Below are 22,953 nucleotides of genomic sequence, written 5' to 3'. Positions count from 1 at the left end.
CAAGCTGCAAGGCCCCGCTAATTAGTGTACTGCTTTTCGAGTGAGTGTACTGGAAACAAAACCCTGGTTTTACCTGAAAACTAATTTTTTTCTTGTAATAGAAACATCATATGGGGTACTAGAGTATGCACAAATCGTAATAAAGTGTAGAATATAGAAACGCTGTGGTATCTCATATGATAGTCATGGTATGCTTAGCCTGAGTCGCTCGGCAAAATCTCGAACAAAATCGCGATGCGTAGCTGTTAAAAATGAGAGGATTCGCTTTACTATCACGGCAATTTTTAACACGAAGATATAGGGATGATGACGATGTGCGACACGCATGAAAAAGTCGGAATTCAATTCGACTGACTGTTTCGACCAGGAAAAGTCGCACTTCAACCACGACACGGTCGAATTGAATTCGACTTAATGGTATCCCAACGAATAGTAACATGTATATTTATATTATATATTTCATATATTGACAATAAATATAGCAAAAGAACAATAAACCATAATCTATGCTACAAATCAGAACCTTTTTTTGACTCCAGTTGGGCTGCCACCGAGAGTATGAATTTACCCGACATACTGGAGATTTATTAAGTTATTGCTGACATCAAGGATATCAGCCAATGGCTATAGTGTTGATGTTACCAACCATCTCTACCACACAGAGAGCACACTGTTCCAGAGTTAAGATCGCTCTATGAAAATAACGTACCTTTTAGTTGCACATGTTCAACCATACTGTTGATGTAATTGTACTTCACGATCACATTACACGATGAGATATCGAGACCTTCCTGGGCTACTGATGTAGCAACTATCAGCTTATGGTCTCCTTCGCGAAATGCCGCCAGGAGATCATTTTGCTGGTGCTGGCTCATACCTAATGTAACAGAACAAAAACAGTCCATTTATTTCAAATAAGCCCGGGAAATAAGCAGTACCTAATTACTCTTCAAAAACAAACTGCAGTCAAGCCCGGGCAGTCAAGCAACGAACTATTTTATCATTTATTATACGATAAAGCAATTACCTCCAGATCCGCCACCGCCAATCAACTTCCCTGGTTTTAACCACTTCAGCTGCTCTGTTTCTTCAATCCACTTTTCTAAAGCCTCTGTGGAAGCTCTTGTCTTTGTAAACAATATACCACGTTTCACTGGCACTTCCTTCGTAGTTTCAAAAGTTTTCAACAAAACATCACCAAGCTTCTCAAGAACTGGATTACGGCTGTTTGGATGCACGCTGATAGCCTCTAGTTTGGCTTTGCGATCTGTACATGAACATGTTTAGTATAAGTTTGAATGAAAAATAAAATGTATATATTTTATTTCCCTACTTTTGAAACGACTGCAGCTGAGGGAATAAAAGTTTCTATTATAACTCAGATTACTTGTACGACGAGTTATTAAAGGAGAGCAACTTTATTTTACGTACCATTGAAAAGTTTCAACAAAAACTCATCGGTCTCATCAATGGGGTTTACTTTTGTTTGCCTTTCTTCGTCCGTCAGTTTATTCCAATCATCTTTGTGCTTATTTATTTCCACCATGAACTCGCTAAGATGAGAAAGAGCATCTACAGTTCGGATATCACGGTTTAGGTTAAGACTATCGTTGTAAACCTGCATAAAAATCGATAAATATCATCATCATCCTCGTAATCATATTAAATAATTGTCATCACAGTTGTCATCAGTTATATGCTGCATATTTTTCTCATCAATATCCTTAAATTTGACGTTCCACTTAAGCGAAATTTTGACACATCCTTTGGAATTGTGGGTAGCGTGGAATTTTAGGCGATGAATTCGGAGCGAGGTGAAGTTGGCTCGAGATTAGAGATTAGAGATTAGACATTCGCAATTGAATAATTCTATACGTTCAATATAACATTTTGAAATTCCTTATTTTGTGAATTTCGTCCTACAAACAACTTATATGTATAGTTCAAGTCTTCTACAGTTTTTTGACACTATTTTTGGACATTGGAAAATTTTTGCCAAAATATTCAAAATTTTAGATCTTCGTTATTTGGCCATATTTCGACCTAAAATCAAACTCTTGTGTATAGTTTAAGTCTTCTACAATCTTTTGACACCATTTTTGGACATCCGAAAAATTTGGCCAAAAATGTCAAAATTTTGTATCTTCGTTATCTGACCACATTTTGACCTAAAAACGATTGGTATGTATACTTAAAGTCTTCTTAAGTCTTTTGACACCATTTTTGGACATTCGAAAATTTTGGCCAAAATACCCAAAATTTTGTATCTTCGTTATCTGGCCAAATTTCGACCTAAAAACAACTGTCATGTATTAGTTCAAGTCTTTTACAATTTTTGACACTATTTTTGGACATCCGAAAATTTTGGCCAAAATATACAAAATTTTGGATCTTCGTTATTTGGCCAAATTTCGACCTAAAATCAAACTCTGAAATGCATAGTTTAAGTCTTCTACAATCTTCTGACACCATTTTTGGACATCCGAAAAAATGTGGCCAAAAATGTCAAAATTTTGTATCTTCGTTATCTAACCACATTTTGACCTAAAAACGATTGGTATGTATACTTCAAGTCTTCTTAAGTCTTTTGACACCATTTTTGGACATCCGAAAATTTTGGCCAAAATACCCAAAATTTTGTATCTTCGTTATCTGGTCAAATTTCGACCTAAAACAACTCTTATGTATACTTCAAGTCTTCTACATATATTTGACACCATGTTTGGACATCCGAAAATTTTGGCCAAAATATTCAAAATTTTGTATCTTCGTTATTTGGCCAAATTTCGACCTAAAATCAAACTCTTGTGTGTAGTTAAGTCTTCTACAATCTTTTGACACCATTTTTGGACATCCGAAAAATTTGGCCAAAAATGTCAAAATTGTGCATCTTCGTTATCTGACCAAATTTCGACCTAAAACAACTCTTATGTATTTCAGGTCTTCATAAGTCTTTTGACACCATTTTTGGACATCCAAAAATGTTGACCAAAATACTCAAAATTTTGCATCGTCGTTATCTGGCCAAATTTCGACCTAAAAACAACTGTTATGTATAGTTCAGGTCTTCGTTAGTCTTTTGACACCATTTTTGGACATCCGAAAATTTTGGCCAAAATATACAAAATTTTGTATCTTCGTTATTTGGCCAAATTTCGACCTAAAATCAAACTCTTGTGTGTAGTTTAAGTCTTCTACAATCTTTTGACACCATTTTTGGACATCCGAAAATTTGGCCAAAAATGTCAAAATTTTGCATCTTCGTTATCTGACCAAATTTCGACCTAAAACAACTCTTATGTATAGTTCAGGTCTTCGTAAGTCTTTTGACACCATTTTTGGACATCCGAAAATTTTGGCCAAATTACTCAAAAAATTGGTATCTTCGTTATCTGGCCAAATTTCGACCTAAAAACAACTGTAATGTATAGTTCAGGTCTTCGTAAGTCTTTTAACACCATTTTGGGACATCCGAAAATTTTGGCCAAAATACTCAAAATTTTGTATCTTCCTTATCTGGCCAAATTTCGACCTAAAATCAAGTGTTATGTATAGTTTAAGTCTTCTTAAGTCTTTTGACACCATTTTGGAGCATTCAAAAAATTTGGCCAAAAATTTCAAAATTTTATATCTTCGTTTTCTGGCCAAATTTCGACCTAAAAACAACTTATGTATAGTTCAAGTCTTCTACAATTTTTGACACTATTTTTGGACATCCAAAAACTTTTGCCAAAATATACAAAATTTTGGATCTTCGTTATTTGGCCAAATTTCGACCTAAAATCAAACTCTGAAAAGTATAGTTTAAGTCTTCTACAATCTTTTGACACCATTTTTGGACATCCGAAAAAATGTGGCCAAAAATGTCAAAATTTTGTATCTTCGTTATCTAACCACATTTTGACCTAAAAACGATTGGTATGTATACTTAAAGTCTTCTTAAGTCTTTTGACACCATTTTTGGACATCCGAAAATTTTGGCCAAAATACCCAAAATTTTGTATCTTCGTTATCTGGTCAAATTTCGACCTAAAACAACTCTTATGTATACTTCAAGTCTTCTACATATATTTGACACCATGTTTGGACATCCGAAAATGTTGGCCAAAATATTCAAAATTTTGTATCTTCGTTATCTGGCCAAATTTCGACCTAAAACAACTCTTATGTATACTTCAAGTCTTCTACATATATTTGACACCATGTTTGGACATCCAAAAATGTTGGCCAAAATATTCAAAATTTTGTATCTTCGTTTTCTGGCCAAATTTCGACCTAAAACAACTCTTATGTATACTTCAAGTCTTCTACATATATTTGACACCATTTTGTCATGGAGTCATTTGACATCATTTTCAGACATTGGACACCACTTTAGACATTCGAAAAATTTTGACCAAAAGATCTCAATTTTTTGACATTCGTTATTTCGCAGAATATCGACCTAAAACCGCTTTTCTACACAGATCACGTGTCCAGGAGTAATACGACACCATTTCTGACCTTCCCGAAAATATTTGACCCAAAAAATGCATTTTTAGACATTCGAGATTAGAAATTAGACATTCGTGATTTCCGAAAATTAAAACCACTTTTCTACACCGATCAAGGGCCATGGAGTCATCTGACACCACTTTTTGACATCAAAAATTTGTTGACCCAAAAAATTGCATTTTTAGACATTCGAGATTTGAAATTAGACATTCGTTATTCCGCAGAATTTCGATCTAAAATCCACTTTCCTACACCGATCACGTGTCATGGAGTCATTGGACATCATTTTTAGACATTCGACACCACTTTAGACATTCGAACAATTTTGACCAAAAAATCTCAATTTTTAGACATTCGTTATTTCGCAGAATTTCGATCTAAAACCACTTTTCTACACAGATCACGTGTCCAGGAGTAATACGACACCATTTTGACCTTCCGAAAATATTTGACCCAAAAAATGCATTTTTAGACATTCGAGATTAGAAATTAGACATTCGTGATTTTATAAAATTGTCATATAAAAACCACTTTTCTACACCGATCAAGTGTCATGGAGTCATCTGACACCACTTTTTGACATCAACAAATTTTGACCCAAAAAATTTCATTTTTAGACATTCGAGATTAGAAATTTGACATTCGTGATTTTCGAAAAGTGTCATATAAAAACCACTTTTCTTCACCGATCAAGGGCCATGGAGTCATCTGACACCACTTTTTGACATCAAAAAAATTTTGACCCACAAAATTGCATTTTTAGACATTCGAGATTTGAAATTAGACATTCGTTATTCCGCAGAATTTCGATCTAAAATCCACTTTCCTACACCGATCACGTGTCATGGAGTCATTGGACATCATTTTAGACATTCGACACCACTTTAGACATTCGAAAAATTTTGACCAAAAAATCTCAATTTTAGACATTCGTTATTTCGCAGAATTTCGATCTAAAACCACTTTTCTACACAGATCACGTGTCCAGGAGTAATACGACACCATTTTGACCTTCCGAAAATATTTGACCCCAAAAATGCATTTTTAGACATTCGAGATTAGAAATTAGACATTCGTGATTTCCGAAAATTGTCATATAAAAACCACTTTTCTACACCGATCAAGTGCCATGGAGTCATCTGACACCACTTTTTGACATCAAAAAATTTTGACCCAAATTTTTTTATTTTTAGACATTCGAGATTTGAAATTAGACATTCGTTATTCCGCAGAATTTCGATCTAAAATCCACTTTTCTACACCAATCACGTGTCATGGAGTCATTGGACATCATTTTTAGACATTCGACACCACTTTAGACATTCGAAAAATTTTGACCAAAAATCTCAATTTTAGACATTCGTTATTTCGCAGAATTTCGATCTAAAACCACTTTTCTACACAGATCACGTGTCCAGGAGTAATATGACACCATTTTTGACCTTCCGAAAATATTTGATCCAAAAAATTGCATTTTTAGACATTCGAGATTAGAAATTAGACATTCGTGATTTTTAAAAAAAAAAAAAAAATTGCAAATTTATATAGGTGCTGGAGAGAAATAGCAATGTGATCAGTGAAAGCACACATTTTGTGGAAAATATAATAAGAATCTATTTGATATGCAAATCGCACGTTAATACTGCTTTAATATGAGTAGACCTAATATATACGCAGCTTTGATCCAACATTATCATGATCATATGCGCAAGAGATACTACTTTTATCATGTTTAGGCTTTATGCTGAACACATAATTTTAGTGCCCTTTACTACATGTATTATGTAACACTATTAAACATGTTTGGACCAGACCTTCAAAATGATGTAATTGTAATCCACTATGATCCCACCATGGTCCGACAGAGACAAACTTGACCTGTATGGCCTTGTGTCTTGTATTTTGTACTTGTATATGGTGGTGCACAAGAGTGCACTATGTAGGCCTAGTGTGTATTTGATATGATAAAGGCCAAGTAAAATAAAAAAACATGTTTCACATCCGGATTTTTGAAGAAAAAAAAAGGTTGAGGAGGGGGCTTTTTATTTTTTATTGCAAAATCGGTGTAAATACCCATAATTAGAGCTGTTTTAGCGTACACAATAATGCCTGGAAAAAGGAGGAGGCCTCTTTTTATTTGTTGTTCTGAGAGGTAGGCCCTCTCATTGAAGAAACCTCTAGGCCCTAAATATAATTGAAGAAATCTCAAAAAAGGAAGCGGGAGGGACGTGAAACATGTTTATTTTATGTTTTATTTGCCCTAATATATATGAGGATGAGAGGAAAACATCTGGGAAAGTATCTTATAGTGCCTGATATTTTGGCTTATTTTCAATTAAAATTAAAGAAGTTTTTACTAACTGTTACCGTCTGTTATTTTCCACCAAGTTACGGGGCTGTGCCCCGGGGGGCTGTACAATAATTATGAACAGGGGGGGGCAAGATCCGGGGGGCACAATAACACAAATGACCATATGTGTATTTCCCCGGAAAGTTCCCCCTTTTTGGATTTCACAGCTCCGAAAGACCCCTTTATATTTGACCAAAATGACAGCTCTGAAACACCCTTGATTTTGATAATTTCAGCTTTAAGAGACTCAACAAAATTGCTCATTCCTCAATCCTCATATTTCTGTATTTTCAGGCGATTTTTAACCAGAAAGCCAAGAAAGATCCTTAATTTTGACTGGTCGCAGCTCCAAAAGCCCCCATTTTTAATTGTTCGCTGCTCCAAAAGACCGCCTTTTACCGGTACGCCGACTTGAGGATGCCTCCTCCTCGATGATGAGCATTTTAACATCACAGACTTATCCTGGGTGGAGCCCGAGGGAGGGCGTTCCCCCAATTTTACCCTCCCGGGATCATAATGCAGACGTCAAAGGAAGTTTTGCACCTACCCTCCTCAAGCCGTTCACCTTGGATTATACTCTTCAAAAATTATTTTTAGGCAACAAAATTTTCTGTAGTTTCCTGCATAACCCGTCCCTTGGCCCAATTACTGATAATTACCCCCTTTGGTCAATTACACTTCCAGCTAGACAAGCCCACCCCATATGATAAACCACAGCAGACAATCCAAAAGATAGGAAATTGTTATGTAATAATGTTATTATGATACCTGTTGGCACACTTTTTGATAAATTTAGTTCTATAATGGGAAATCAGCAGGAGCTAATTGGAGGGATTAGTGGTTTTGATTTTTATTCCTTTTCATAGAGTAGGGTTAAGGTTAAGTTTAGGATTAGGGTTAAGGTATATGTTAGAGTTATGGTTACGGTTATGGTTAGGCTTAGGGTTAAGTTTAGGGTTCGGGTTAATGTTCGTGTTTGGGTCAGGGTTAGGATTAGATACCAGAACAACTACTAAGAACCTAGGATTAGGGTAAGACTTAGGGTTAGACTTCGGTATAGGATTAGGGTTAGGTTAGGTTGGCTTAGGTTAGGCTTAGGTTAGGATTAGGTTTAGAGTTATGATTAGGGTTAGGCTTAGGATAGGGGTAGGGTTAAGGTTAGGGTATAGGTTAGGGTTAAGGTTAAGTTTAGGATTAGAGTTAAGGTTAGGGTTAAGGTATAGGTTAGAGTTAGGGTTACGGTTATTGTTAGGCTTAGGTTAAGGTTAGGGTTAGGATTCGGGTTCTTGTTCGTGTTTGGGTCAGGGTTAGAACAACTCCTAGTAGGGGGGTGATCTCTGAACCACTTTGTGAGATATTATTTCAAGACTTGTGGACATAGTTGTAGTGGCATTGTATTAGTGGGAAAATGCCTTTTGTTTCATCCGATTCGGTTATTTTACCCCCTGGACATGGGGTCTGAAATTCTGATTATATGACTATAAGGCCAATTACAACAAGTTAACCATATATTCTTTCCATGTTATTTTTGTAACATAACTTATCATTAAATCTTTTACAAAATTATATTAATGTATATCATAGAGTATTTTCATTTTTCAAAAAACAAAACAAACAAAAAGCTCCAACACCCCCCCCCCCATTTGACGTCACAATGACGTCATAATAAAGATGTCTTTTTGTGGGTTACACCAACACGCATGGAAGGTGGTACTTAAATGTTTTGGGTTTTTTTCGCCTTAACACTTAATTTGGGTGTACTGTGTCTTGGATCATGTCTATAGCTTTAAAAATGTAAAGATTAGAATTGGATTTTATATCCCATAGGCTATTTGAAGCAAACAATTTCAAGTGCAATATTTTCGAGACCATGCACCCAAACTGGGCGATATACTTTGACGACATTGTGCTACTGACTCCCTACACTGATTTTCTTCATTTAGGAAGTGCTTAATAATACTCTAGGGCTTGGATTAGGGAGCCAAGATGTTTTAAACCTTTTAAAATTCAGAATGCAAGCAACCCATCCCATAAAAACATCTCTGAACACTCCCTATATCATCAGTAACAAAGTTGTTAAATTTCTTTTTATAAATGATGTGCTGATTCTTGTTATTCATTAGTCTCAGAGCACTGAAAACAATAATCATAAGTTCACATAATTTATATGGAGGGCTTCAGAACTCATCCGCCAGTTGCGCACTAGTGACGCCCGGTTCTACTCTGTAAGGCGAGTATACACATTATCGCCGCTCACTTTCGTGGTGACCACGAAGCTTCGCCGTTTAAGAACATAACGGTCACTGACTGACAATGTATCGGCGACCAGAAATGCATGACTGAATACTCACAGCATCCTTCACAGCGAAGACTAGCGGTGGTCACGACGAACCACTCTAATTGGGTCAATAAACTTTCTTGAAAATCGCTGATTGCACTATCTTACGTGGTGTTATCAAGTTTACAAGCGATCGTTTCATCTTGATCTTGAAGTGTGTTGAGTAAATTCACTGGTTAAATAAAATTCCCCTGGGTGTTTGATATCACATTATCAAAACAAAGCAACTGATAATAATTATGTACATATTATTTTAATTACCTTTGTCTTATTGCTTAAAACATAAAGTGTACGGGTGTCCAACAGAAGCGAAAACAGGCACATGTTTATCTATATGTATAGGGTGTCTGAAGGGGATGTTCCCCCTGAGAAGTTGGAAATCTGTGCAAAATGAAGGTCCAATTGAAGCTATTTGGTGCATTATTTTTACACTTTTATCATTGCTTTCAACTAAAAATATAAGGGCCCGCACACAATGTGCAATTTTGTTAATAGAACACTGGTCCACTGACACTTTATAAGACTTGAGACTCACAATTACAAAGCATGCATGGATTGATATTGAAGTCAGCATTCTTAGTACTGAATTTTGTGACCAAATGTGCCAGTTTTTTTTTTTTTTTTTTTGGCTTTAATTGTTTCTGCAAGGTTCAAAGGTCCGGTGGGTAGAATAGTACTGAAAAGGCTATATATGCCCGTGCATGCAGAGGACATTCTATTTATGCCTGCATTTATGATTCTTGAAAAGTTTCATTAAATTTTGCCCATTTTGGCCACAGATCAAAAGTAGCTAAAAGTCAAGGGTCCTAGCTGTCCAAATTTAATATTTGGGAACACAATTTCTATAGAATCAGGACTACGAATTGGTGCATTACACATTCTCAAAATACAAGTAGGTCATCTAGTATGGGTCCATGATATAAGCGTACCATCAAAGCTGGCTCTAAAACTACAAAGGACTCCGTATGTGGACCGTGATGCACTTTGAGCCTGAAGGTCTTTCCCCTTAGATATGACTTTTGCCAATTTTGGCCCGGATACCCAAGATCAAGAGTTCCCGGGGGCCCAAAATGTCAATACAAAGGGTCTGTCGTTTCTCAATAACTATTCATGAGTTCCAAAGGTCAAACATTATAGGTCCCAGGGTCTAAAATGTTTATAAAAAGTAATTTAAAGCAATATCAGTTCATGGTTCAGCACTTGGGCAGTGTACCTTTACATGGGTATATGAGCCTCATAATGTCAAATATTATTGGGTACAGAGCCCAAATGGGCCCAGACCCAGGGCCCCCAAAATGTGCCTCCCTCCCAATTGCCCTGTGCAAGGTGCCTTTTTAGACCTAAAACATCATGTTTTGGGCCAAAATAGGGTAAAATTGCATAAGTTTGCCCGCGCGAAGCGCGCACTGGCCCTATATTACAGCAAAATTCACCTTCATTTTTTTCGTGCTTCGATCACCCGCAAATGTCATAGTAAAATCGAAAACAAAATATGCCCGACTCTCTCAAAATTGTTATGCTTCTGCCGCAATCTTATACGTAAATCAAATTAAACTAAGCCACTTGAGTGCATACGCGCTCGTATATGCCCTCCTTACAGTGAGTTTGGGGCCCTCCAAATTTGGCCGGGCCCAGGGCCCCAAAAGGCAAATCCGGCCCTAAGGTGCATAGGCGTAGATCCGGGGGTGTGGGGATCAATCCCCACTTTTGCACCATATTTTAACAGTTTAATTTCAAAATGGCAACATTTTTCGGCGCTTCCCGCGCATTTGTGTCATAAATTAAATTTTTCGCCAAAAAGCCCTGGATTTAAGATTTTTTCCAACCCCATCCCCCTAATGTCAAAATTCACGCGTACCAACGTATTGGATTCGTATTCCTTGAGATCAGATTATGACCATTAATCTGGGATTTTGCTTGCTTCTTGACTATCAAGCAAAAAAATAGAAAAGGAAATATTCCTTGTTCTTTAGTACCGTTTACATGATGCAGTCATGTCTACAGTAGAATTCACCACGACCTTTGCAGGACTTAAACCCCATTAAAAGCTATTAAACCAAGATAACACTCATTGAAAACAGCTCAACTGATTAAATCATATCTTCTCTGGTTAAATCCACACAACATATGTGTCTGCTTTACATGTACAATGGAGCAATGAGCTGGTATTATAGTTTCAGTTGGGTGAACGATTATAAAGCGAACGCTAGAGAACAATTCTGTGTGGGCTTTTGTTTACGAAATGAGACAATACTCTGCTTATTGTTAACCAGCGTTCTTGAAAATGAGAAGCATGGTGGTTTGCAGACTTAACACGGTTTGGAAATAATTTCTTCATATTTTTTGGTGTTATCTGTCGTTTACATATCCTTCCTAAAACACCAAAGTACGAATATTTCCAAACACGTAAATTAGCTAAAAATTTAGGACATGTTACAAAACTATATTTTCTAGAATTTTAGAAGAGTACTTTTAATATTGGCCGGTTATTTTTCACACAGCGACGTTAACTAGGCAATTACCCATACTTCTAACATACGCTATTTGTAGAGGTTACGCGTCAATGGTAAGAGCACTGTGTATTGTGTATAGGAAAACGGACAGTAACTGCAGTATGAAACACTCACAAATCTGATAAACCCTCGAATTGGGTATAGAATAGTGTGAAATTGCACATTTTCGCGCGCTTCTTGCGTAATTTACCGAAATAATATAGGCCTACATCAACTTTTACTTCAAATAGTATGAAATGGAATGAATGTTTGCGCACTACGCGCACGTATCTCATAACATTGGGCCGAACTAATGATCACTATCAAATTTTGTTGTTACTCTCCTCCCGACAAAATTCAGGTACGTTCCTGATTTCAACTCTTTACCATTGGGCCCCGGGCCCGGGATATTTTGCTGACAGGGCCCTTTTCCTTAAATCCGCCTCTGAGGTCAATGTCAAGCAGCTCTAGTTGTAATTATGCTCATGACTGGAGACAGTTTTGTTAATACAAGAGCATTGCCTCTATCATGCCACATGCATCTGTTTTCCATAATTTACATTAATTCGATTTTTTTTATGTTTCTGTTTTGTAAATGTGAAACTGCTTGTGAATTTTTGTCATTACTAACAAATAATTTCCAAATGTTTGCTTATCGGTTGATCTACTGTAATTCTGTATACGTATACTGACATGAAATTTGCATTTTGACAAAACATGGAGGGATTTGATATTGTGTCATATATCTAAAAACATGAGGTATATCCACTCCCCTTGTCCCCCCGGGATTTATGTCTCCCTGTCTCCCGGGATTGATGCCCATGTTTGCAGTTATTATCTCACCATTTGAGGGAGGAATAGTTATTTTAAATTTGGTAAATTTGATTCGCTATAAAAAGCAGCCGTAGCGATAAATTAAAGATAGTCGTCAAAGATGTACTTAAAATTCAGCAAATTTACTATAATATAGCCTAAACACGCTCATATTGCCACGATTCAGATCTACACATCACATCATTGCAAAACTCTTTGTACACAGCTGGTCCGAATGACGTTTTCTACACGTCAGCATAAGCTAGCATAGTCGACAATACAAACTCAACAACACGGATCTTACATTATTTAACATTTACATTAATTTATCCATAAAATAGACATTATCAAAGTATTTAATTGATCGTTTATGTGAATATTTCTACATGTAACAGTTGTTTGAAATGGTCTTTGATGTCACTACAGCATCATTTAAACAGAATTAATGGTCAACATCTGTTGCGTGTTATTGTCAAAAAGAACGCACGTAGATATTTGTTGAAGGGTTAAATGTTTTCCCTATCAACGTGCATGGGTTCATGTAATAATGTAATATTTACATATTACATGAGTCTTACATATTGAGTCAGGTCTTTTTAACAAACTGTAACGGTTATCACATTATCATTACTGTATAGCATTAAAAATTAAATAAAAAAATATGTCCAGAAATATGTCAGATTTATAATAAGTGGCTAGAAAACCATAGAATAAATAATAGTAAAAAAACACCACAATTTTCTCATGTACTGTATACTTCTTACCAGTTTAATATAATTGAAAGACATAAAGAAAGCTTTATAAAAATTATATAATTATTTTAGCATAAGCATAATTATTAACTAATTTGTTGTATTAAAAAACAATGATAACCGTCAGTCCAGATATTTGTTTACATTAATTAGTGTCTTCCTAAATTTATCAAAAAGTTACAGCTGAAGAACAGCCTGGAAGTGTAGGGCCTACGACAGTTCAAACAAGTCAATTAATGCAATAAAAAACGTTCATTTCAGGCAATTATCACAAATCAAATAAAGAAAAACCAACCATATTATTCTCAAGTTTGCCATGCATAGAATATTTTATCATGATAATGCTCATCACAGACGGGATAATTATAATTTAATTTCAGTTGACAATAGTCGACATATCAACACCAACGAGAGTCGTAAGTTTTCAAGTACCAGTATTTCAGGTTGTGTAAGCCGGTGAGGAAAGCATAGCTTTCTAGCACACCACTCTTCGTCATACATAACTTCTCGCAGCCATATTTCCCTAACATAATATGAAATTAAAAAAAAAAGGAAATTAAATTTCGGCAGAGGTGGGGCTTGAACCCACGCTGCACTGCGCCGCTATCATGTATGCAGTAACGTACCATATTTTGGAATTGTATATGTTTAAAAACATTAATGTGTATAGCGCTCAATTCAGGCGGCGGATGACACGATCGAGCCGGCAACTTGTGAAACCGCCCGGCCGTATGGCATTTTCCAATATACTCGGTTAGTTTTGTGGGGTTCATTATCGAACCCCAACGGTTTTAGCTTGTATTTATATTATTTATCAACATAGGCCTATTTGTTTGTGATATTTCAAGCGTTTTAAAATTTCAAAATAATCCCATTCAATTACACGGTTGACGATGAAAATTTACTGAATTTAGAGAATGCAATGCGGCCACCACCTGGCTCAATTGTTGATAACTGCGTGTTCTACATACAGAAATCCGACAATAAAATGGGCAGCTATACATGCACAATACATTATCGATTTGAACGCACGTGCTATACTCCAATATTATACCGGGTCAGTATGGAGCCTACCATTTTTCGTACGGTCTGGATTTTTGCAATTTATAGGAGAAGTCCTTGTAGGTCCTCAAAATTTTCTCCCAGATATTGGCGATTAGATTCCCATAAAGACGAAACATTAATTTTTAGTGGGGACTTTACATAGTTAATTTCCACTAAATTCAGAAAATATTTTGCGTAGAATAAAATTGAAATAAAATTCTCTGCTTTCTAAACCACATACACTGTAGCACCATTGGGTATCATGAATCGTCATACATGATGTACAGTTAATATTCAAATATTTTTTATACATATGATGCTTCAGTTTTTACACACAAAATATTTCATTGAAAACCCTCCCACTCGGCTATTTTAAAAAGGTAATCAGGCTTCCTCAGCATGTGCAAGAAAAGAGCATCAAAATGTTTTCTTATTCTAGCAGCCTTTTAGAAATACTGGTGAACGGCGTCCACTGCTGTAGCTTTCTAGTAGTTGCTAGTGGCCAAGCATACAACTCGACGCGGTGGCAAGCTAACGACGAAGGGCTCGTGGTCACCACGAAAGTGGGAGGCGATAATGTGCAGACTCGCCTTATAGCCGGTTTCTATTGTTCTAATCATTATGGAATGCAGTTCAACCGCCACTAACTGCCGGTCAACCGGCTGTTGAGTTTTGAAGCCACCCATAAACTATTATCAGCTAACACACTATGAATTACAATGTACTAAAATGAGCAAAAACGCAAGAAGCCATGTCCAGGGGGTAAAATGCCCGAATCAAACGAAATAAAGGTTATTTTCCCACTCACACAATGTCACTACAATTATTTCCACAAGTATTTTAAAACTTTGGTCAGAGATCACCCCTTTAGGAGTCCTAGGGTAGAGAACCTAGGGTTAGGGTAAGACTTAGGGTTAGACTTCGGTAAGACTTAGGATTAGGGTAACTTAGGCTTAGGGTTAGTTTAGGCTTAGGTTTAGGATCAGGGTTAGGGTATAGGTTAGGGTTAGGGTTAAGTTTAGGATTAGGGTTAAATTAAGGTTAGGGTATAGGTTCGAGTTAGGGTTAAGGTTGGGGTTGGGTTAGGGTTCGGGTTCTTGTTTGGGTTTGTTCAGGGTTAGGATTAGACGCGAACAACTCCTGAGAACCTAGGGTTAGGGTAAGGCTTAGGGTTAGGCTTCGGTATAGGATTATGGTTAGACTTAGGCTTAGGGTTAGTTTAGGCTTTAGTTTAGGCTTAGGGTTACGGTTATGGTTAAGTTTAGAATTAGGGTCAGAATTCGGGTTCGGGTCAGGGTTAGGGTTAGACACGGGAACAACTCCTAAGAACCTAGGGTTAGGGTAATACTTCGGTTTAGGATTAGGTTTAGGGTTAGGGGTAGGCTATGGGTTAGGATTATAGGCTAAGGGTTAGGCTTAGCGTTGGGGTAAGGGTTAAGACCAGGGTCATGGTTAGGGTTCGGGTTTGACCCCGGAAGAACACCTAAGAATCTTAACCTGTTGTCAAAACTTGACCTTAATACTGATAGCCTTATAATTGGCGCTATAGGCACAATTATACTCGATGGTGCCTACGTTAGGCTCGGGTTAGGGTAAGGGTTCGGGTAAGGGTTAGGATTAGGGTTAGGGCATGAGTTAGGGTTAGGGTTAGGTTTAAGGGTTAGGTTAAAGATTAGGGTATGGGTTAAGGTTAGGGTTATGGTTATTGTTATGGTTAGGCTTAAATTTAGGACTAGGATTAAGGGTAGGGTTTGGCTCCTTGTTGGACTTAGTATTAGGGTCAGGATATAGGTAAGGGTTAGGGTTAGGCGTGGGGTTATGGTTATGGTTATTGTTAGGTTAAGGCTTAAGTTTAGGATTAGGGTTAGGGTTAAGGTTTGGGTTAGGGTTCGGGTAAGGGTTATTTTTAGACGCCGGAACAACGCCTAAGAAACTAGGGTCAGGGTAAGGATTAGGGTTACGGTTAAGGTTAGGGTTCTGGTCAGGTTTGGGGTTAGACGCCGGAACAACTCCTAAGAACCTAGGGTTAAGGTAAGGCTCAGGGTTAGGGTTAATGTTAGGGTTAGGTTTCGGCTTATCGGTTATGGGGGTCTCCTTGTCAGTCCGAAACACCGTTAGTCGAACCACCGTCAATCCGAATTTTTGGGTTAGTGTTAGGGTTAGTAATCCTAAAAATAGTACTGACGGTTATTCGGACTGACGGTGTTTCGGATTGACGGGTATACCCTGGTAATGGTTAGGGTTAGGCTTAGGCTTAAGTTTAGGGTTCGGGTGAGGATTAGACGCCGAAATAACTCAGGGTTAGGGGAAGGCTTAGGGTTAGGGGTAGGCTTCGGTTTAGGATTAGGCTTAGGGTTAGTATAGGCTTGGTTTAGAAGTTAGGGTTAGGTCTAGTGTTAGGGGTCGGGTTCGCGTCAGGGTTATGGTTAGGCACCGGAACAACTCCTAAGAACCTAGGATTAGATAATGCTTAGGCTTCGGATTAGGGTTAGGGTTAGTTTAGGGTTAGGGTTAGGTTTAGGGTTAAGGTTAGGGGCAGGGTTAAGGTTCGGGTTAGGGTTAGGGTTAGGTTTAGGGTAAGGATTAGGGGCAGGGTTAAGGTTCGGGTTAGGCTTATGTTTCATATCTTATCTGTGAACTCAATACAAAAATTAAGCGAGGATTCAATTTTGTTTTCCATTTATTTTATTTTATTTTATTATATTGACGTGGCTGTCAAATTTGGACTGATGCTGTGCTTTACAGATTCGGACTGACGACGTGCTTTTCAGATTCGGACTGACGACGTGCTTTTCAGATTCGGACTAAAGACGCGCTTTTTAGATTCGGACTAAAGACGTGCTTTTCAGATTCGGACTAAAGACGTTTCGGACTGAAGACTTCGGACTGATGAAGTGTCGGACTAAAGACGTGTTTTTTATTTTCGGACTAGTGAAGCTTTTTTTCGGACTGACGAACCTAAAATGACTTTCAGACTGACGAACCCCCAGATATAGTAAATTTGCACTTCGGACTGACGACGTTTCGGACTGAAGACGTTTCGGACTAAGGACGTTTCGGACTGACACCCTGCACCCGACTCCATGACACGTGATCGGTGTAAAAAAAGTGGATTTTAGATCGAAATTCTGCGGAATAACGAATGTCTAATTTCTAATCTCGAATGTCTAAAAATGCAATTTTTTGGTCAAAATTTTTCGAATGTCTAAAGTGGTGTCGAACGTCTTAAAATGATGTCAAATGACTCCATGACACGTGATCGGTGTAGAAAAGTGGATTTAAGATCAAAATTCTGCGGAATAACGAATGTCTAATTTCTAATCTCGAATGTCTAAAAATGCAATTTTTTGGGTCAAATTTTTTTTTTGATGTCAAAAAGTGGTGTCAGATGACTCCATGGCCCTTGATCGGTGTAGAAAAATGGTTTTTATATGACACTTTTCCAAAATCACGAATGTCTAATTTCCATTCTCGAATGTCTAAAAATGCAATTTTTTGGGTCAAATATTTTCGGGAAGGTCAAAAATGGTGTCATATTACTCCTGGACACGTGATCTGTGTAGAAAAGTAGTTTTTATATCGAAATTCTGCGAAATAACGAATGTCTAAAATTGAGATTTTTGGTCAAAATTTTTCGAATGTCTAAAGTGGTGTCGAATGTCTTAAAATGATGTCAAATGACTCCATGACACGTGATCGGTGTAAAAAGTGGATTTTAGATCGAAATTCTGCGGAATAACGAATGTCTAATTTCAAATCTCGAATGTCTAAAATGCAATTTTTGGGCCCAAAATTTTTGATGTCAAAAAGTGGTGTCAGATGACTCCATGGCCCTTGATCGGTGTAGAAAAGTGGTTTTTATATGACAATTTTCGAAAATCACGAATGTCTAATTTCCAATCTCGAATGTCTAAAAATGCAATTTTTTGGGTCAAATATTTTCGGGGAGGTCAAAAATGGTGTCTTATTACTCCTGGGACGTGATCTGTGTAGAAAAGTGGTTTTTAGATCGGAATTCTGCGAAATAACGAATGTCTAAAAATTGAGATTTTTTGGTCAAAATTTTTCGAATGTCTAAAGTGATGTCGAACGTCTAAAAATGATGTCAAATGACTCCATGACACGTTAACTGTGTAGAAAAGTGGATTTTAGATCAAAATTCTGCGGAATAACGAATGTCTAATTTTAAATCTCGAATGTCTAAAAATGCAATTTTTTGGGTCAAATATTTTCGGGAAGATCAAAAATGGTGTCATATTACTCCTGGACACTTGATCTGTGTAGAAAAGTGGTTTTATATCGAAATTCTGCGAAATAACGAATGTCTAAAATTGAGATTTTTGGTCAAAATTTTCGAATGTCTAAAGTGGTGTCGAATGTCTTAAAATGATGTCAAATGACTCCATGACACGTGATCGGTGTATAAAAGTGGATTTTAGATCGAAATTCTGCGGAATAACGAATGTCCAATTTCTAATCTCGAATGTCTAAAATGCAATTTTTGGGCCCAAAATTTTTGATGTCAAAAAGTGGTGTCAGATGACTCCATGGCCCTTGATCGGTGTAGAAAAGTGGTTTTTATATGACAATTTTCGAAAATCACGAATGTCTAATTTCAAATCTCGAAGGTCTAAAAATGCAATTTTTGGGTCAAATATTTTCGGGAAGGTCAAAAATGGTGTCATATTACTACTCCTGGACACGTGATCTGTGTAAAAAAGTGGTTTTTAGATCGGAATTCTGCGAAATAACGAATGTCTAAAATTGAGATTTTTGGTCAAAATTTTCGAATGTCTAAAGTGGTGTCGAACGTCTTAAAATGATGTCAAATGACTCCATGACACGTGATCGGTGTAGAAAAGTGGATTTAAGATCAAAATTCTGCGGAATAACGAATGTCTAATTTCAAATCTCAAATGTCTAAAAATGCAATTTTTTGGGTCAAAATTTTTTTGATGTCAAAAAGTGGTGTCTTGTGCAATTTTTTGGGTCAAATATTTTCGGGAAGGTCAAAAATGGTGTCATCATAATTACTCCTGGACGCGTGATCTGTGTAGAAAAGTGGTTTTTATATCGAAATTCTGCGAAATAACGAATGTCCAAAAATTTAGATTTTTTTGGTCAAAATGCTTCGATTTTTTGGTCAAAATGTTTCGAATGTCTAAAGTGCAAAAATGTCTTAAAATGATGTCAAATGACTCCATGATACGTGATCGGTGTAAAAAAGTGGATTTTAGATCGAAATTCTGCGGAATAACGAATGTCTAATTTCTAATCTCGAATGTATAAAAATACAATTTTTTGGGTCAAAATATTTTTGATGTCAAAAAGTGGTGTCAGATGACTCCATGGCCCTTGATCGGTGTAGAAAAGTAGTTTTTATATGACAATTTTCGAAAATCACGAATGTCTAATTTCTGATCTCGAATTTCTAAAATGCCATTTTTGGGTCAACTATTTTCAGGAAGGTCAAAAATGGTGTCATATTACTCCTGGACACGTGATCTGTGTAGAAAAGTGGTTTTAGATCGACATTCTGCGGAATAACGAATGTCTAATTTCTAATCTCGAATGTCTAAAAATGCATTTTTGGGCCAAAATTTTGAAATTTTTGGCTAAAATTTTTGAATGTCCAAAAATGGTGTAAAAATATTCGAGAACACTCGACCGATACATAAAAGTGGTTTTAGGTCGAAATTTATCAAAAATAACGAAGTTCAAAAATTTTGAAATTTTGGCCAACATTTTTGAATGTCCAAAAATGGTGTAAAAATACTCGAGAACACTTGCCCGATACATAAAAGTGGTTACTAGGTCGAAATTTGCCTAAATAACGAAGTTCAAATTTTGAAATTTTTGGCTAAAATTTTTGAATGTCCAAAAATGGTGTAAAAATACTCGAGAACACTTGACCGATGCATAAAAGTGGGTTTCAGGTACAAAATTCGCCCAAATAACGAAGTTCAAAAATGTGGAAATTTTTGGCTAAAATTTTGATTGTCCAAAAATGGTGTAAAAATACTCGAGGACACTTGACCGATACATAAAAGTGGGTTTTAGGTCGAAATTTATCAAAAATAACGAAGTTAAAAAATTTTGAAATTTTTGGCCAAAATTTTAAATGTCCAAAAATAGTGTCAAAATGATCCGGAACACTTGATCGATACATAAAAGTGGTTATTAGGTCGAAATTAGCCCAAATAACGAAGTTCAAAAATTTTGAAAGTTTTGGCCAACATTTTGAATGTCCAAAAATGGTGTAAAAATACTCGAGAACACTTGCCCGATACATAAAAGTGGTTATTAGGTCGAAATTCGCCTAAATAACGAAGTTCAAATTTTGAAATTTTTGGCTAAAATTTTTGAATGTTCAAAAATGGTGTAAAAATACTCGAGAACACTTAACCGATGCATAAAAGTGGGTTTCAGGTACAAAATTCGCCCAAATAACGAAGTTCAAAAATGTGGAAATTTTTGGCTAAAATTTTGATTGTCCAAAAATGGTGTAAAAATACTCGAGGACACTTGACCGATACATAAAAGTGGGTTTTAGGTCGAAATTTATCAAAATAACGAAGTTCAAAAATTTTGAAATTTTTGGCCAAAAATTTTGAATGTCCAAAAATAGTGTCAAAATGATCCGGAACACTTGGTCGATACATAAAAGTGGTTATTAGGTCGAAATTCGCCCAAATAACGAAGTTGAAACATTTTGACATTTTTGGCTAAAATTTGTGAATGTCCAAAAATAGTGTCAAAATACTCCGGAACACTTGATCGATACATAAAAGTGATTATTAGGTCGAAATTAGCCCAAATAACGAAGTTCAAAAATTTTGAAATTTTTGGCTAAAATTTTTGAATGTTCAAAAATGGTGTAAAAATACTCGAGCACACTTGATCGATACATAAAAGTGGGTTTTAGTTCGAAATTCGCCTAAATAACGAAGTTCAAAAATTTTGAAATTTTTGGCTAAAATTTTTGAATGTCCAAAAATGGTGTAAAAATATTCGAGAACACTCGACCGATACATAAAAGTGGTTTTAGGTCGAAATTTATCAAAAATAACGAAGTTCAACAATTTTGACATTTTTGGCCAACATTTTGAATATCCAAAAATGGTGTAAAAATACTCGAGAACACTTGCCCGATACATAAAAGTGGATATTAGGTCGAAATTCGCCTAAATAACGAAGTTCAAACATTTTGAAATTTTTGGCTAAAATTTTTGAATGTCCAAAAATGGTGTAAAAATACTCGACAACACTTGACCGATGCATAAAAGTGATTATTAGGTCGAAATTAGCCCAAATAACGAAGTTCAAATATTTTGGCTAAATTTTGAGTTTTTGAATGTCCAAAAATGGTGTAAAAATACTCGAGAACACTTGACCGATACATAAAAGTGGTTATTAGGTCGAAATTCGCCTAAATAACGAAGTTTAAAATTTTTGAAATTTTTGGCTAAAATTTTTGAATGTCCAAAAATGGTGTAAAAATACTTGAGAACACTTGACCAATGCATAAAAGTGATTATTAGGTCGAAATTAGCCCAAATAACGAAGTTCAAAAATTTTGAAATTTTTGGCTTAAATTTTTGAATGTCCAAAAATGGTGTAAACATACTCGAGAACACTTGACCGATGCATAAAAGTGGGTTTCAGGTCAAAATTCGCCCAAATAACGAAGTTCAAAAATGTGGAAATTTTTGGCTAAAATTTTGATTGTCCAAAAATGGTGTAAAAATACTCGAGGACACTTGACCGATACATAAAAGTGGGTTTTAGGTCGAAATTTATCAAAAATAACGAAGTTCCAAAATTTTGAAATTTTTGGCCAAAATTTTGAATGTCCAAAAATAGTGTCAAAATGATCCGGAACACTTGGTCGATACATAAAAGTGGTTATTAGGTCGAAATTCGCCCAAATAACGAAGTTCAAAAATTTTGAAATTTTTGGCTAAAATTTTTGAATGTCCAAAAATGGTGTAAAAATACTCGAGAACACTTGACCGATGCATAAAAGTGGGTTTTAGGTCGAAATTCGCCCAAATAACGAAGTTCAAAAATTTTGAAATTTTAGGGCCAAAATTTTTGAAAGTCCAAAAACGGTCTCAAATGACTCCAGTACCCTTGATCGATGCAGAAAAACGATTGAAAGTGTAATATTCAACGTAATAACGAATGTCTAATCTCTAATCTCTAATCTCGAGCCAACTTCACCGTGCCGAATTCGGAACACTGCACGAACGCTCCGTAAGCTTCTACTCAGCTACAGTGATACCATGACACTCATTTATAATTAAATGTGGCAATATTCCTGTTATTTTCACGTTTTCTGTAGGTTAACTATAATTGACATAAATCACGGTTTCTTCTCAAATGAAGTTTAATACGGCCCGGGAATGCACATTTCGCTGCTTACATGATGCGGATTTACAACGCAATTTACTTGTACCAATTGTTTTTTAATTTATTATTTAATTTAATTTTTAATTAATTGTTTTAATTATTCACATTTACGTTGAAAATGTTCTTACTTTTTTACATGGATGCGTGAAGGGGACGGTGTTTAACATTGTAAGTTTGAATACATTCCATATCTTAAACCAATAAAGGTTCCCCTTCCCTTAAAAGCTTTAAAACATTTTGAATTAGAAAACTAATACC

The 22,953-nt window shown here is 36.1% G+C and overlaps 1 protein-coding gene across 1 annotated transcript in view; it reads right to left on the bottom strand.

The window, feature by feature from the left end:
* The window catches only part of LOC140147971 (uncharacterized), a 71,484-nt gene that overhangs the window by 31,406 nt on the left and 17,125 nt on the right, over nucleotides 1–22,953 (bottom strand). Inside the window, exons 9-11 of the mRNA XM_072169787.1 lie at nucleotides 1,432–1,618; nucleotides 1,028–1,267; nucleotides 710–877 (exon numbers count right to left, since the gene is read on the bottom strand). Coding sequence (XP_072025888.1) covers nucleotides 710–877; nucleotides 1,028–1,267; nucleotides 1,432–1,618 — 595 coding nt within the window. The remainder of the gene's footprint in view (nucleotides 1–709; nucleotides 878–1,027; nucleotides 1,268–1,431; nucleotides 1,619–22,953) is intronic.

Source organism: Amphiura filiformis, chromosome 3 (assembly GCF_039555335.1).
Source record: "Amphiura filiformis chromosome 3, Afil_fr2py, whole genome shotgun sequence".
NCBI classification, from domain to species: Eukaryota; Metazoa; Echinodermata; class Ophiuroidea; order Amphilepidida; family Amphiuridae; genus Amphiura; species Amphiura filiformis.
The sequence above is the reverse complement of the archived record's forward strand: the minus strand, read 5'-3'. Positions and strand labels throughout refer to the sequence as shown.